Raw genomic sequence first — 15,593 nt, 5'->3', positions numbered from 1 at the left:
ATGCATTTTACTATATAATCAATTAAGCCCTGTCCTAACACTCCATGATCCAAGGGCCATGAAATTCACAAATTTTGAAGAGACACCCTTGCTCATCATAACAATGCACTTAGTTTGTTTATTAATAAGCAGAAGAATGAGCAAGGAATGAGCAGAAGATTATCAAAAAATACTACATTTTCAGTACAAAATCCAGAGAGCCCCATCTCAACTGAATCACTGGCCCTGGAGTTTCATATTTCACAATTTTGGAAGAGGGACCTATGCCCATCTTAAGCATGCACTTTGTGTATCGACTTAATATCCAAGAGTAGAGAAGATTATTTTCAAAGAATTGATGCATTTTCTCTGTGTAATCAATAGAGCCCAGCCTTTACACCAGATCCACCTGATCCAGAGGCAATGAAAGTCACAATTTTGGAAAAGGCATCATTGCTCATTATAACCTTGTATTTAGTTTGTTTGCTTAATACCCAGTAGCAAGAGTTTCCAAAGAATAGATGCATTTTCACTATATAGTCAGTAGAGTTTGCCCTAAAATCAGACCCTATGACCCAGGGACAATGATATACACAATTTTGGAAAAGGCATTCTTGCTTATCATAACTTTATTTACCTGCTAAATACACAGTTTTTCAAAAGATTGATGCATTTACACTGTATAAAAACTATTAAAAAAACACTATATAAAAAAAAAAACCTAACCCAAGAACCCCTAACTCAGGGTTTATGAAATTCACAATTTAAAAGAGGCATCCTTGCTCATCATGCATTTAGTTTGTTTACTTGATACCCAGGAACAGAAGAGAAGTTTTTAAATAAATAACGTAATTTCACTATATAGTTAAGTCCAATCCTAGCACCAGAATGCTTATTAGAATCATGACCAGGAGTAAAGAAGAAGAGTTTTAAAGACAGTAATAATTAATAGATGAAATTTGGAATATAGATAGGTATAACTGGTTTCTACATTATGCTACTATCAAAATTGAATGCATGGATATGCATGCGCGTGTGCTGAAAAACTGATTGGCTAATACTTAATAGGCTTTATCTCTTTTACAATTCAATATAATTCTTTGAAATTTAAGAAATTGGTATAAATTATAAGGCACTATAAGAATATATATGTGAGAAATTTACAAAATATTACACTGTAATACGCGCAAACACATGTGCTGAAATCTGATTGGCTAATGTTGTTAGTATTTATAACTTTCTTAGTTTTTAACTAAAGAAGGTGACATTCAGAATATACGTACATAATACAACCTCCTACATTATTCAGTCATTAGAAATGAATGCATGCACGTGTTCTCATTTCTGATTGGTTAATATTCTTATTGCTGTAACTTTCTACGTTTTCAGTGAAATTCTTTGAAATCTCAAATGGGGCTTTTTATTATGGCATTCTTTGCGATGATGTACATGCATATGGTAATTTTCCAAATCATGCACATGCATTTCTACTTAAATCTGATTTCCTTATGCTCATTGTGCTGTAAATGCATTGTTATTTCCCAAAAATACTTTGGAAGTAAGTTGTAAAAGTTTATAATACAAAGATTTTGCTCAATTAAATGAAATTTATAGGGAATTGGGCCCAAAAGGGAGTAGGGGAGCGTTTGGGCAACATCAGTAAAGGTCTCCGTTACAATTAGTACTAGTTTATTTTATTCAAATTTAACTTATATTTTACCGGAACATGCCCTTACGTGATGCCAGAAGGTCGATATATATATATATATATATATATATATATATATATATATATATATATATATATATATATATATATATATATATATATATATATATATATATATATATATATATTTGTATGTTAACCTCGAAGCCATGTGATATATGTATAATATTAATGCAATAAGAATTTTGATAGCCCAGTAGCCATTAAATTGCATAGTTCTTTCAATAATCCTCTCATCACGAAAACACCATATCTTATCCTCTCTCAATGAATAAAAAGCCTATAAAACAGTTTGTGGCATTCACTAACATAACCTAAATAAATTTGTATATGAGGGAATGACGTCAATTTCATCACTATATCGTGTCCTCAACAACACTGCCAGTAACTTTTTAATGCAATAGCGACTTGGGTTTGATAAAAAGAATGTAAACTTCATTATATAAAGCATAGAATTCTCCATCGCGCGGACACCGCAACCCTTTTTATTACTAGGCCAGAAATGTCAAATTTATTACAACTCACATATACTTATTAGATTAGCGTTGTCTACGGGACTCGGAGATTAACATGACTGTCTTGACTGTTTTGTTATATATTTCATTTAAAACATTATTAAAGTAAGGCCACCTTTTTTAAAAGTTGTTTTTCAAGACCGATCGACCCACTTTTCAGGAATTGGAAAAAAAATTAATTGAAAATTAACGTTATAAATTATATGCCAAACTTTTTAAAAGTTTTTAAATCTAATGATTTTAAGATAAGATTTCCAGTTTTTTTTTTATTTTAAATTCTTCATTTCAAGCACGAGAACATGCCCCCCCCCCCCCTTTGCGGGTTTTGTCGATAAACTATGACTGAGAAGCTGAAAGATTTTAATTGATTAAGATAATCAACTAGTAAGTATTTGTACATGTTTGAGTGTTCTCTGACAATGTGCAAATCCAAATCCATCTTAAGATCAGTCCATGATGAGCCTTTTGCTCCGATCTTGATCAATCAGTTGTCATGACTTCAAAATTTTCAATACTTATAGATATTGACAATTATTCAAGTATTTAAAAAAAAAACCAACAAGAGTGAAAATATAATTTGCAAAAATTTCTTAACATAGGAATGAATCTGTTTTAGTTTCAGCGGCATCTTAGAACCCATGTAAGGATGTAATGATTACTTCACTACCAAAAAATAGAAATATGTATATACTTACATTCTATATACATTGACATTCCCATGTTTTAACAAAAAAAATACGTAAAAAAGAAAATAACTTCCTGTCTTATAATTCCTGACAAACACCAAGAAGATAACGTTTGTAATCTTGTTAAAGTGTGCCTCAGAAGACATTTAATTTTACGTCCTTGTTGCTTGTTGTACGTTTTCAAGTGCCTGACATCGCCCTAAAATTGTTGTGCATAGAACATTATCATATCGTGGAATTTGCTTTAAATGCCAATTGCTTAATAATTTCAAGAATTGAAAGTTCTGAATGAATACCACATCTTGAGAATATTGTATCAATCATGATGTTATCTGTCATGTGAAAAAAGTATTATATTAAATAAGATTATTTCTTGGTAGGAATGGTATCTTAGTGAAAACAATACAGTTGTATTTAAATTTAAATGAATTCTTATTTTGATTATATGAGTACAAACTGGTAATGTTACCAACGTAACGCAAGAATAACAAAGAAAGTCGCATTTATGTTGTGGAACACGGAGTCGATCCTTATGCCCTAAGTTTAAATAAGACTGTATAAACCAAGGTTCTGTTAAAAGCAGATACTGGCACGAAAAAGATACCTAAATGCTCAGTGGACATAAGTGCTATGTACGGATCTAAATTTGCCCCTAACAAAAAAGACTCCAGTAAACTATAGTTTACTATAGCTAACCATAGTATCAAAGTTTTCACTATAGTAAATTAAAGTTTTTACTATAGTTATTCAAAGTATTTATACTATGAATTTATTATCGTTATATCTTATTTTTTTAAATCCCTACAAGCAATTTTTCTATACTAAAAGACAATTTTACTTGTATATTTACATATTATTTCAAAAATATACATCATTGGTATGTATTTTGAAAAATATTAAGGCTCCAAATCTTCAAAAAAGTTTTAAGGTAAAGTTTCATAGTAAATCAAAGTATTAACTATAGTTAACTATAGTAAACTAATAGTTAACTATAATAGTTTTTTGTTTGGGGCAGTTTTCCGCCACCGCCAATCGGAAGCTAATCAAAATGGGTGAAATATGCTCGAAGACAATAAATCTAAATCAAACAATAAAACATACAAACCAGGCTACAAACTTTCAATAGAAGACATCATTCTTAAATTAATATATCCCTTTCTTGCCTTATTCATTTGTAATTTTTTTTTTAAAAATTAAGTCTTTTAAAGATGATTCACACCTGTCAGAAAAGGCTATCAGAATCGAGGTACAAAATTTGAACCTTTCATATTTTTTAACACAAAATCATTCATTTAGGAATTCTGTAGTACATTTTTCTGTACATAATGCTCCATTCAAAATCAAACATCTCTAAAACAAATATGAAAAAAATCTTTATAATTCAAAAGACCTCCTAATTCATAGAATACACCTGCATTTAAGATATGAAAAAATAAATGAATTTACTTCTATTTCAGTTTAACAAACATTCGAAGAGAAAATAATGTTAACACAAAATAAAAAGACAAACTCTGCATGTGTGAATAATTTCTAATACATGTACTTCAAATATTTAATCTTTAAACTTTTATTGCGTTAGGACTTTCTCTCTCTCTCTCTCTCTCCGTGATCGAAAGACCGTGGGTTGGAATCATGGCCGCGATAAGAATATAAAAAAGAGGTAGCAACTTTTCCTTCGCCAAGCTCTTATAACTTTGAAGTAGAAGTTGCGGGTCTTTCGATGAAACCTTAAAAACCGAGGCCCCGTGTTACATTAGGCGTTGGCACGATAAAGAACCCTCACTGGTCAACGGCCTTGATCGAGTGCCGAGTAAAGGTCTTAATTTGAAGCCCTTCACCGGTATATGGTGACGTCTCTACATGAGTGAAAAATTCTCGAACGGGACGCAAAATAACATTCAATCTCTCTCTCTCTCTCTCTCTCTCTCTCTCTCTCATACACAATTATATATCGAATTTCAATTATGACTGTGTAATAACTCTCAAGACTGAAATCAAAATTATATGTACTAATTATACAGTGTATATTACAAAATAGTTTTTTTTTTTTTTAATTTCAAAAAAGCAGATGCAGATGAATTCCTGACAAGTAGTAGTAGTACTTTGATGAAAGCAATAATCATCACTCACATTTTCACAAAATATCAGAAACTCTTGACAAGTTAAAAAGATATCTTTTAAGGTTGTTTTTTTTCGGGGGGGGGGGGGGCACATCCGTAAGTCAGCTTTGTTTTCAAATGTATAATATAGACAGAGAAAATCATTGAAGGAGTACAACTGTAAATTAGCTTTGTTTTCAATATCATAGTATCACTAGGAACCTACATGTTCCCCGGAAATAAAAAAGTTTTATAGTTACAGGATAAGTAAATTGACTATATAATCTCTCTTTGCCAATAACACGTTGAATGAATAAAGAACAGGAAGTGAAGCTTTAATTTGCTGGCTGAATCAGATAAGTGTAAAAAAGTAAAATTTATTCCTATGAAGTTGTTTGAAGCTCTAGATTTAACCAGTCAAAATATATACTTCAAGTCGAATGCCATGATTTTTTTCACGACAGGAAAATCGTTGTATAAAGAATTCCATATCATGCTTAAGATTTTAATCCTATGAAGTATTTACACGTATCTCATTAAACTCAGTACTCAAATATCATGTCTTTACTTCCTTATGTTTGATTATAGCACTATCTTATCTATATTTTTCATACTTTCGCTGTCTTACTTATGGCTCATTATCACCATGATATATTTATTGTCTTTTGTGGGCCCTATGGAGTCCCGGAGCCAAAGTCAAATTTTTACACTCTTACAAGATATTTTACAAACCTTGTCATATTAAAAAGGTGTATGTTAAGCTACCGCATTAAATGCAAAAGGGAAGAGGGGTTATGAAAACAAAGAATGAGGAAAAGATCGACGTAATGATGGTAATAATAGCAACCCGACATTTCCTTATAAATTGTTGACATGATAAAACTTAGGGGACCCCAATCCTCGGAATGGCGACAAAATATCAAATAAATGTATATTTTGAAATTTGTCGAAGACTATACCAGACAATATGTTAAATATGAAGAAAAAAACTTTGACACCTTGTCAGAATCAATTAATTGTATAAATAGAATCCTCTTGCGTATCGAATCAACTGGGAGAAATAAACACCACCTGCAGGTGATAATGGTACATGTATATTGCTGCATAAATAATGAAATAAAGGAAGTTGACGATAGAAAAGTTGTCCTTGTTCAGGTCTTATGATAAATATATGTGTTCTCCTTTATCCATGAGAATACAACTGCAAAAGGCTGGTGTCAACTGCATTAAAAATATTTAAAGGATTTTTTTCTTAATAGATTACAAAGAATTTTTTTAGGACGTGTAATTAATTAGATTACAACAACTTCGCAAAAGTTTTTTTTTTCCTTTTAGCAGTTTTAAATTATACTTTCAATCATTTTTTGTGGATTTTTTCATAATCAGAAAGACACTGTATAGAATCAGCACAAACAATACAAGAAATTAATTTCAGTATTTTGTATTTTCTTGGAGGTTTTGAATATCATTATTTTGTCAAAATTTGTAGGATTTATCTGGGATCGGTTTGAGAGAAATTTGATATTACTATTTCCTCCACACATTGCATGTGTGTACTTGCACACCAATGAGAAGAACAAAGAACTCTGAAAAAAAAGCAATCAGGTACCATGGAGGAGCAAGCATCGACTGGTCATACCTGCCGTGGAACCTTTTTATGACCATAATCATCTTGAAGATACTTAATGCATTTATAGATATCTATTAAGATTTTTAAAAATATATATTTATAGAAAATATTCTTTTTCTGGTGTATGTAGAGCATTTTAATTGCATTTATCACCACTTAAGCAAGTTAGGGCTAGGTATTGGCTTTCTATGCAAATGAGCTTATTAAAAACACTTAAGAGTTTTTGAAACAGAAAAGGTTGAAATTTACTTACTGATATTGATATAATCAATACATTTTATGACGTCATCGTCCGCTACTACTGAAAGAAATTAACAACATCAATAAATCTGCTTCCGTGCAAGTGCAAGGTCAATGTGAATTTAATATGTCAAAAACAAAATTCATTTATAAGCAGAATATTCCAAAGATTGATGATATTGCTGAATAAATGTCATTAGTTTAATTGTTGAGATACTGTTTGTGGTGTTTGTTAAAACACGTTAAAAACGTTGAGTCTAACGTAGACTTCTTTCAACTCTGATAAAATGAGATAAATCACTGAATTCTGTAGCAATATCATCAACTTTTCTTATGTTCTGCCTCTTATTTCACAATAATCCTGTGAATTTAGATAATATGTGCTATTGCGCTGAAACTTTTGTTCTTGTTGGTTAAATCGAGTAGTAGAAAACGACGACGTCATAATGTGTATTTAGTATGGAATGTAACTTTAAGCATGTATCAATAAGTGAGTTTCATTTAACGCTTCTTTTTATAATAGTCAAATCTCTTGTGTTATAATCAGCTTATTTGCATAGAAAGTCCCATACCAAGCCTTGTCTCATTTGCACATCTCCATTACAATTTAATTAATTTAATTATGGAAGCAGTAATGGAGAGGGGTGGAGTTGTAATTGTACTTTAAAGCTGTGATTTGAAGGGAAATTCTCTCAATTAGTTGAGTCTTACAATCAATAAATTTGCAATATTTGCCTCTGATACAAATTCAAGTTGTCATGATACAGAACTTAAAGATGCATGCATACATGTATAATTCTTTTTTATTTATAAACTAAATATTATCAGTCAAACATGTCATTGATAAAAATTGCTAATATAAATCGTTAAAGTAAATGCATATTTGAAATCTCAAATACAAATTGCATTTTTTTTAATCTCTGTCATCACTTCCCCCAACAATCCTACTTCTGAAATTTCGGGGGGGGGGGGGGGGGGGCATTTTTATGCCCCATTAACAGATTTGTATTGCTTGTTAGGTTTTTCAATGGTTTTAGATCGATCACTGTTTGTTATCTTCACCTTATTCAATTAACCAGAATTCGTTGTACAGTTAAATGAATAAAAAATATTTATAAATAATTATTATGTTACATGTCTATCAAAAGTTTGATAATTAATTCTTTTGTACTGCATTTATTATTTCTTAAGTAAGATCTCTGTCATTAGCAACAACAATTACAGCCATAAAACAAAATTAATTTTAAGTGCAACACGTTCTTTGCTTAAGAACATACAGGTTCTTTACTGCTTTTTAAGTGCACAGTAATCACTAGTTGGTCCTTGGACGTCATAATCATTTCCTTCAGAAGCAGAAACAACAGATTCCTTATTACTTCTCCCTGTATTGAGATTACTGTAGTTACTCTCTTCCATCGCTCGATTAATATTTCCATTGGCGTGGTCGTAGTTTTCATCAATGTCAGGATCCTCTTCTTTTTCATGCAGATGACTGTATACGTCGTTATTAACGTCATTATTCGGCATTGTACGTTTTCTGCCTTGTTGGATCGTTCTCTTTGTTGACAATTCTACGGAATGAGCAAACGGTGGGACATTTACAACCTTTTTCTAGAAAACAAAAATGTTTAATGAAATATATTGGCCTTATTTCACTTATTTTCTGATGGGTAAAAATACATTAAATGGAATACAACGTATAAAGTACCACAACCGAAAAAAAGTATGATTGTCTTTAACATCTTAATAGAATCTTGTAAATTAACACCTTTTCTTCGGTATTTATGATTAAAAGAGAATGTAAAATTTATTCTCATTTATGAAAAATTGTACAGTACCAACGCAAAATAAGGTTCAAGTATTTAAAAGGTCTTTCTTTGTCTGCTCTTCGATAGCTGTAGCAGTTCTACAGCGTTTCAAGAGCAATCCAGAAAGGTATACTCAAAATCATTAATTTAACTAAAGCAAAGTAGCCCCAGCAGTTTAAGAAGAAACAGGAAATCCAGTAAGCGGGTATACATGTACTAGCACATTTTTATGCTAGTATGTATCAAGTGCAAAAATTCTGAGCTATTAATTATCATACTAAAATTTAACCCATCGAATTTTGAGTTAGGGTCCTTTCAATCTAACGATGTATTTGATAACTTTTTTAAAAGGTGGATCTCTTCAAGCTGCAGCATGTATGCATATACATGTACCTTTAAATAGGAAGTAACCTCTTCTTTTAATGTTATATTGTACAACCAATCAATATTTTCTTCACTTTCAAGATTTTTCCAGTCAAATATCAGAATTAATGGGAGTACCTGTCTTAAAGTGAAATATGGAGATAACGAACAGTAATTAAGCTCGAAGTCCATTCAAACAAAACAAATGAGGAGCAGACCAAACACGGGCCTCCAAAACCATCAGGCTCTGGGGCCATAAAACCTACAAAAACTCACTTTTGATCTCAGTATCACTTTTATGAAAGGAATTCATACTGGAAAAGTGAGACTGGTATTAAAAGTGACCTTGTCTAAGTTTTATCGCCCCGGAGTCAGAGTCGGGATAGGTGCCATGGAGGAGTAAGCATGAGTTGTGTGCTCCCTATCTTGATCGGGCAAACGGAAAAATCCGTAGACAATTCAGTGTGTATATAATATCCTTACAATTAGTATGAAAAACGTTAGTCAGCATTCAACTCATTGATAGATTGTATTTGCTGACAAGGTCATCATGTCGATCATAGAACTTGCAAACTGTTGACTAGTTTGTCAAGAGCTTGCCTCGTTTTAGAAATTGTTCATACGTAGAGATTGCTCTTGTTTATCAAATCAACTGGGAGACATAAACTCCATATGCAGGTGACGATGGTATTTTACTACATAAATAAGGGAAGTTGACGATAAAAAAAAGTTGAAGTCATCAAGTTTTGTTGTCAGGTTACCATTAACGTCTTTTTCTAGTAAAATATCCAAATATGAAACGTGTGTCAGACTCTCTGGTATCTTTCATTTCATGTTAACTGGGAGATATCAAGTGGACATATGAATATGAATGGAAATAACTTTTGTTAATTGATAATACGTCGTCGATATATCTAAATGTCGAGTTGAAGGCCACCGCAAATGTTTTCTTCTTCTCAGTTATATGTTTCTGAATAAATTCTGCCTCATATGAATATAAAAAAGGTCTACTAATAAATAATTAGTACCAATGGAAATGTTGACAGATTGTTGGAAGACTTGATCTCCAAAAACTACATACTAGATATAGTCAATCAAAAACTCAAGCACCTTTTTTAATATCAACTTCGAAGTACTTGTGTGTACAATCAGAATGTTTTAAACTAAGTAATTTTGCAAATGACCATTGACAAGGTAAGTAAATTTACAAGTTCCATCTTTTATTGAAAAACAGCTGTCTATGAGGTCAAAAAGCTGGAACTTTAATTTATCGTGGAAAATGGTTGTATAAAGTGTTGAAAAGTCGTACTTTTTGATGTTATTGATTCTAGTAAAATTTTGTGATTTCAAATTTTCTAAAAGTTTTTTGGAGTTTTTAAGGATGCACTTTTACACTACTTCTCGACTATATTGTTGTACAGTACTCCTTAAGTTTCTCCTTCACTGCTGTTAATATTTTAGTGAGGAGAAAAGAAAGAGCATTGGAGGAACATTTACTGGAAACCGCTGTGTATCTTTGTTTGTACGGATTTTAATATATAGTTAAGGAATGTAATATAAGTATGGTAATTCAATTTCAATTTGATTGTTGGGAATATTAAAAATATTTAAAAATTGCATATGACTTCGAATAATTTCCTCCAATATTTCACTGTTACTTTATGGTTATTATATAGCGAGGCATACTTTTTAATAATCTTTATATTTCTTACCTCATTTGTACGTTGCACGGTGGGAATGTTCTGATCTGCATCACTTTCAGATTTATAAGTAGTATTGTTAAAAACTGCAGCCTTTGGGCATTTTCTAAATAAAATGATCAAAAATTGTGATTCGATTTCAGTCATTAATAAAACATGTTAGAAGTGTTAGAAATGATTGCTAAAACACAGAAACAAACTCAGCTGTAAGCACTGATACCTTTTTTCAGCTTTAGGTTTCCAATTTCGTATTTTTTGGTAGATTATTAGTCCAAGAACAGTTAGGATAATGCCTAAGATAAGGCCACCAATAACAGACCCAACTGTCACACTGACTACTGTATCTTCTGCAAGGATATAACAGAAAAAATTAGTTACAAGAAATTTCGTTGGTTCTTTAAAAAACATACTAAAACAACTACTAGTATTTCTAGTGTTAAACAGCTTTTAATTAATAGCAAACAAATATAAATATGATTTAGCTCAATGCACCACTCCTCATTTGCATTTTCCCCTTTTCCAATTTGTTTATCTTAATGCAAAAGAATTCAAGCAAGAAACGCCCAAAAATAATGAATGTATGTTTTTTTTACAGATTTAACTTAAACCCAAATGGATTTTAAATACAATGCTCGGAATTCTAATACCTTTCTGGTCCTGGACACTTGCTTCAGAATTACCACCTGAGGAAGCTGTAAGCAATAATATATCTGTAGATAATGATCTTTTCGACATGTAAAATAGAAAGCTTCAACAAGCATGCAACAGTAATTCGAGCAAAAAAAATATAAACCCTGATGTGGTTTACAAATTTGGATTAATCCAAAACTTCACAAATTGTTTCGTATGCGCTAAAAATGGTAAGAATGGCTGTTCCTTATTTTTTTTTCTCAAAGCACAACAAAACTTGATCTAAATAACAGATAAATTATTTGAATTATAATGTTCTAATTCATTTCTTTATTTATTAAATAAAGGAAAAATAGACTTGCATGTGTCAAATATGTATGTGTAAATAAATTTTAAATATAATTGACATGAGTAGATTTAAATGAACTTACGCAAAGAACATTCGGACTCATTAAATGAGGAGACGTATTCACCTCCACAGACACATGTGTTGTTCTGGCAAACAGAGCCAAATACCATAGAACACTGCTCATTTTGCTCGCATGTTTCATTTAGTTTCAATTTCCCTAATAAATAAAATGAAAAACATTTTAAAAATATATATAAATAAAAAATGTATCTTCTCTGAATATAAAGTGAATTAATTAATATGTACTGGAAACCATTTTAAATTAATTTATTTTCAGAGATTTATAATCTTTGGTACTATTGCAATATTCAAATTCGGAAAGCGTGGTTTTTATTCGTCCTTCAGATTTTACCCTTTAAACATTTGTTTCCAAACCCTATGAACCCATCTCTGCAAGTACAAATGCCGAATTGTCCTGTCAATGAACATGTTTTAGATTCATCTTTACACTCATCAGGTGATGTACACAAATCTTCTGAGATTCCTACTGCAAAAGAAATGTTTTGCACATCAATAAAAAGGAAACGATGAATAATTTTATAACCTTGTTGAACTCAATATCACTCAAAAAATAAACTACGTGACAGATCCTGTCACTGAATTTACGAGATATTGAATTTGCATGTTAAAAAATCAACAATAAGTGTCAACTTTTACCTAAATAAGTTTTTCTTATGATTTCTTCATTATACTACTTAAACTTGCTTTAGTTTATGTGTTTACATTATTTCTTTTTTATACCAGATTAGCGATTACGAGGGGTGATCAAAAAGTTCGCGATCTCTATATTTACAAAACCACGATTCAGATCAGAATGAAATTTGGTACACATATAGTCATTAACATGTTCTGTAAATAGCATGTGCAACGAAATGTTTTGCTGATTATGACGTCACAGTGTGGAAATGACGTCAATATGTAGATGGCTTGTGAAATGGTTGACTCGTACTTGAGCATGGAACGGCTGTAAAGTTTAATGTAATTCTCGAAATTTCCTCTGCAGTAGCATATTATACAGTTATTGACTGCGTATGAGGGCAACATATGATTTGTTGGACCTGAAGGTTGAAAATGTTGTCCGAGGCCGCAGGCCAAGAGCATTTTTTTTTCACCTTCACTTCCAACAAATCATATGTTGCCCAAATCCCCGTCTATAACTGTTTTGATATACCCTTCACTTAAGAACCCTTGATTGTCTGAGAACATTTTTCCTGGAGGTAAATGCCACGTACCATATATTGAAAATTAAATTGATAAGCTCAATATTTATAACTTTATTCAATATAATTTTCTCAAAGTCCAAAGAAACATTTTGCACAGGTGTATAGAGGGTCCTTAAGATAAAACACTAAAATTAAAACCTTTAAACAAATTTACTCATATAATCAAACAATTTCTGTATAAGTAATATTTTGGTTTTTTAAGTAAAAATGACAACAACAAAGAATGAAAAAAAATAATCATTAAATTATAAAAACACATAAATTATTTATCACAAAACATTATTTCTCCCCTGACACCATCTTTCAAATAGCAAACGTAGTAATTCTTGAAACTTCGGCTATTTCCATGTCGCCAATATTGAACGACAACTAATTACTTGTGACGTAGCAGTGACGTTGCGGTCTAACAATTCTTATGTTGGACTGACAGACTGGTCAACAATGAAATTGTTAGACCGATGAAAAAATATTTACTTTGATTGGACTTTTATTTATAATAAATATATAAAAAGATATTTATAATTGTATAACAAAATAATTTGTACAAAGTTTATGAAGACAAAGGACTTGCCAGAAGTTCAATCATTAAATGCATTGATTGTTTTAGTGAAGGAAGGGAGAAGGTTAAAAAGGATGTTCGTTCTGGTGCCAAGTGAAAGTAAGCTGGGAAAGAGATGTGTCTCAAGTTGAGCAATTTGTTATGAAAGATCGCCAAGCTACATTAGAAAAAAAATTGAATATCTTAACAATAAAATAATTATTAAATCCCTAAAATATCATTTACTTTAGACTTTAAACATATCAGAAGACGTCCATTCTTGGTCCACATTGTATAAACGACGCGCCCAAGATAGAGGAGTCGGGTTGTGATGGTCACCATGCTCATTCTGGGAAAAGATATCTTTGTCCACCCATCCTATTGCCAAGATTTGGCCATTTGTGACAAATTGGCTATTCTTGTTTTAAAAAAGAACCTGCATGGTAAGAAATATAAGACTTGAAAAATCTTTTAGCTGCCGTGAACAGTACGCTATGGGAAATATCACGTGGCCATGTGATTCGTGCATGGCCAGAACGGTGGCAGATGTGCATTAAGACCGGAGGGGACTACTTCTTAAAATACTGAACACTAAAACCTAATATTATTTCTTTTATGGAAGTAATTCAATTAACTCGCGAACTTTTTGAACACCCTTCGTAATGCGTAATTTTTCATCATTATGATTCTGTGTAATATAAGCAAAGTCCTAAGTATGATAGAAATCACTAAACAGCTTGAAATTCGTCAGAATATAGAATTCATTGAAATTGAAATAAAAGAAACCGCAGAGTCCGACACATCTCTTCAAAATTTGGACGTCTAAATTGGAGCAAGACATTGATGACAAACTAAGAATTAAATTTAATGATAAACGTGATGATTTTAACTTTTCTGTCTTCACCTTCACCTATTTATAAAGCAATATACCGTTTTCATCTGCCTATGAAGTTCATGTCTCCCAGTTAATTTAATACATTAGGGAATATTTTACCACGAACAATTTCTGTGATGAGGTACTGACAAATAAACTGATCATATATGGGCATCAAAAGTATTGTTTAAAGAACTTTAAAGTAAAAATTTCCGAATGCTATATGTGATCGATATAATGAACTTGTTTGTAAACACAATCTAAATATTGTTGACTGATATTTTTTCATGGAAATTGTTAGGCCATTAATTTCATACTGCGTTGTCGACTGATTTTGATATTTGCTTCTCCATGACACTTGATCATACTACATAAGTTTTCAGGAGTCCGTGATGTTCTGCTCTTACTTACATGTATATTTCGCAGCACAGTTAAGGCTACAAAAAATAGGCGGGCGCCTGATTTATACGGTAAATATTAACTATGACATCACACAATCCTAACAATTCTTTAAAATACCACAAACTGAAATAATTTGCGATTTCAAACTGTACGAGAGAATAAAACTACATTAAAACTGACTATAACATGCTGTTATGTCTTTAGGTCAATCCCACATAGCAAGGTTTAAACAAGTCCCTGTTCGCCATGTATTTGTCGATGTGATGTTATTTCGTACAACTTGACGCAATTTGATTGAAGTGAGAGGCTGATCAAGTATTTTTTTCCAAAGCTAAAATGTATTTTATAATTAGATAAAATATTATTTACAGATATTTAAAGTGACATTAACATGGATGCAATGTCTTTTTATTTTTATAATTTTATTCATATATTTTCCATAAAATTTCCTAGTTAACTGATACCGCCGTATTATTGTATGCAGGTACATTGGAGGGTTTGAATAAGGGTCTTAATAGATCGTTCTAATGCAATTGCATACACTCAATGGAGTTTCTATAACGAGGCAAGCTATTGACAAACAAGTTGATGAAACAAGAATATCAACAGTCCGATCCTCGTTAAATCTTGAAAATCTTAAAAATGAATTAATTATTTCTATAATTAGTGCAGTTGACCAGCAAAAAATTCAGCATACATGCATACAAATATTTGTTCACGCTTTGTTCACTATTACACATTCTGAAGCCTGTTCAACAGCCTGAGCGC

General features: G+C 31.5%; 1 protein-coding gene across 1 annotated transcript in view; it reads right to left on the bottom strand.

Annotated features, from left to right (window-relative positions):
• Positions 1 to 8,054: 8,054 nt before the first annotated feature.
• Positions 8,055 to 15,593, bottom strand: part of LOC133186924 (uncharacterized) — a 50,578-nt gene continuing 43,039 nt past the window's right edge. Inside the window, exons 6-11 of the mRNA XM_061322313.1 lie at positions 12,141 to 12,275; positions 11,811 to 11,945; positions 11,397 to 11,441; positions 10,970 to 11,096; positions 10,762 to 10,855; positions 8,055 to 8,489 (exon numbers count right to left, since the gene is read on the bottom strand). Coding sequence (XP_061178297.1) covers positions 8,163 to 8,489; positions 10,762 to 10,855; positions 10,970 to 11,096; positions 11,397 to 11,441; positions 11,811 to 11,945; positions 12,141 to 12,275 — 863 coding nt within the window. The 3' untranslated portion in view covers positions 8,055 to 8,162. The remainder of the gene's footprint in view (positions 8,490 to 10,761; positions 10,856 to 10,969; positions 11,097 to 11,396; positions 11,442 to 11,810; positions 11,946 to 12,140; positions 12,276 to 15,593) is intronic.

Source organism: Saccostrea echinata, unplaced genomic scaffold (assembly GCF_033153115.1).
Source record: "Saccostrea echinata isolate AGI-Se365-2 ecotype Australia unplaced genomic scaffold, CSIRO_AGI_Sech_v1 ptg000014l, whole genome shotgun sequence".
Lineage (NCBI taxonomy): Eukaryota > Metazoa > Mollusca > Bivalvia > Ostreida > Ostreidae > Saccostrea > Saccostrea echinata.
The sequence above is the reverse complement of the archived record's forward strand: the minus strand, read 5'-3'. Positions and strand labels throughout refer to the sequence as shown.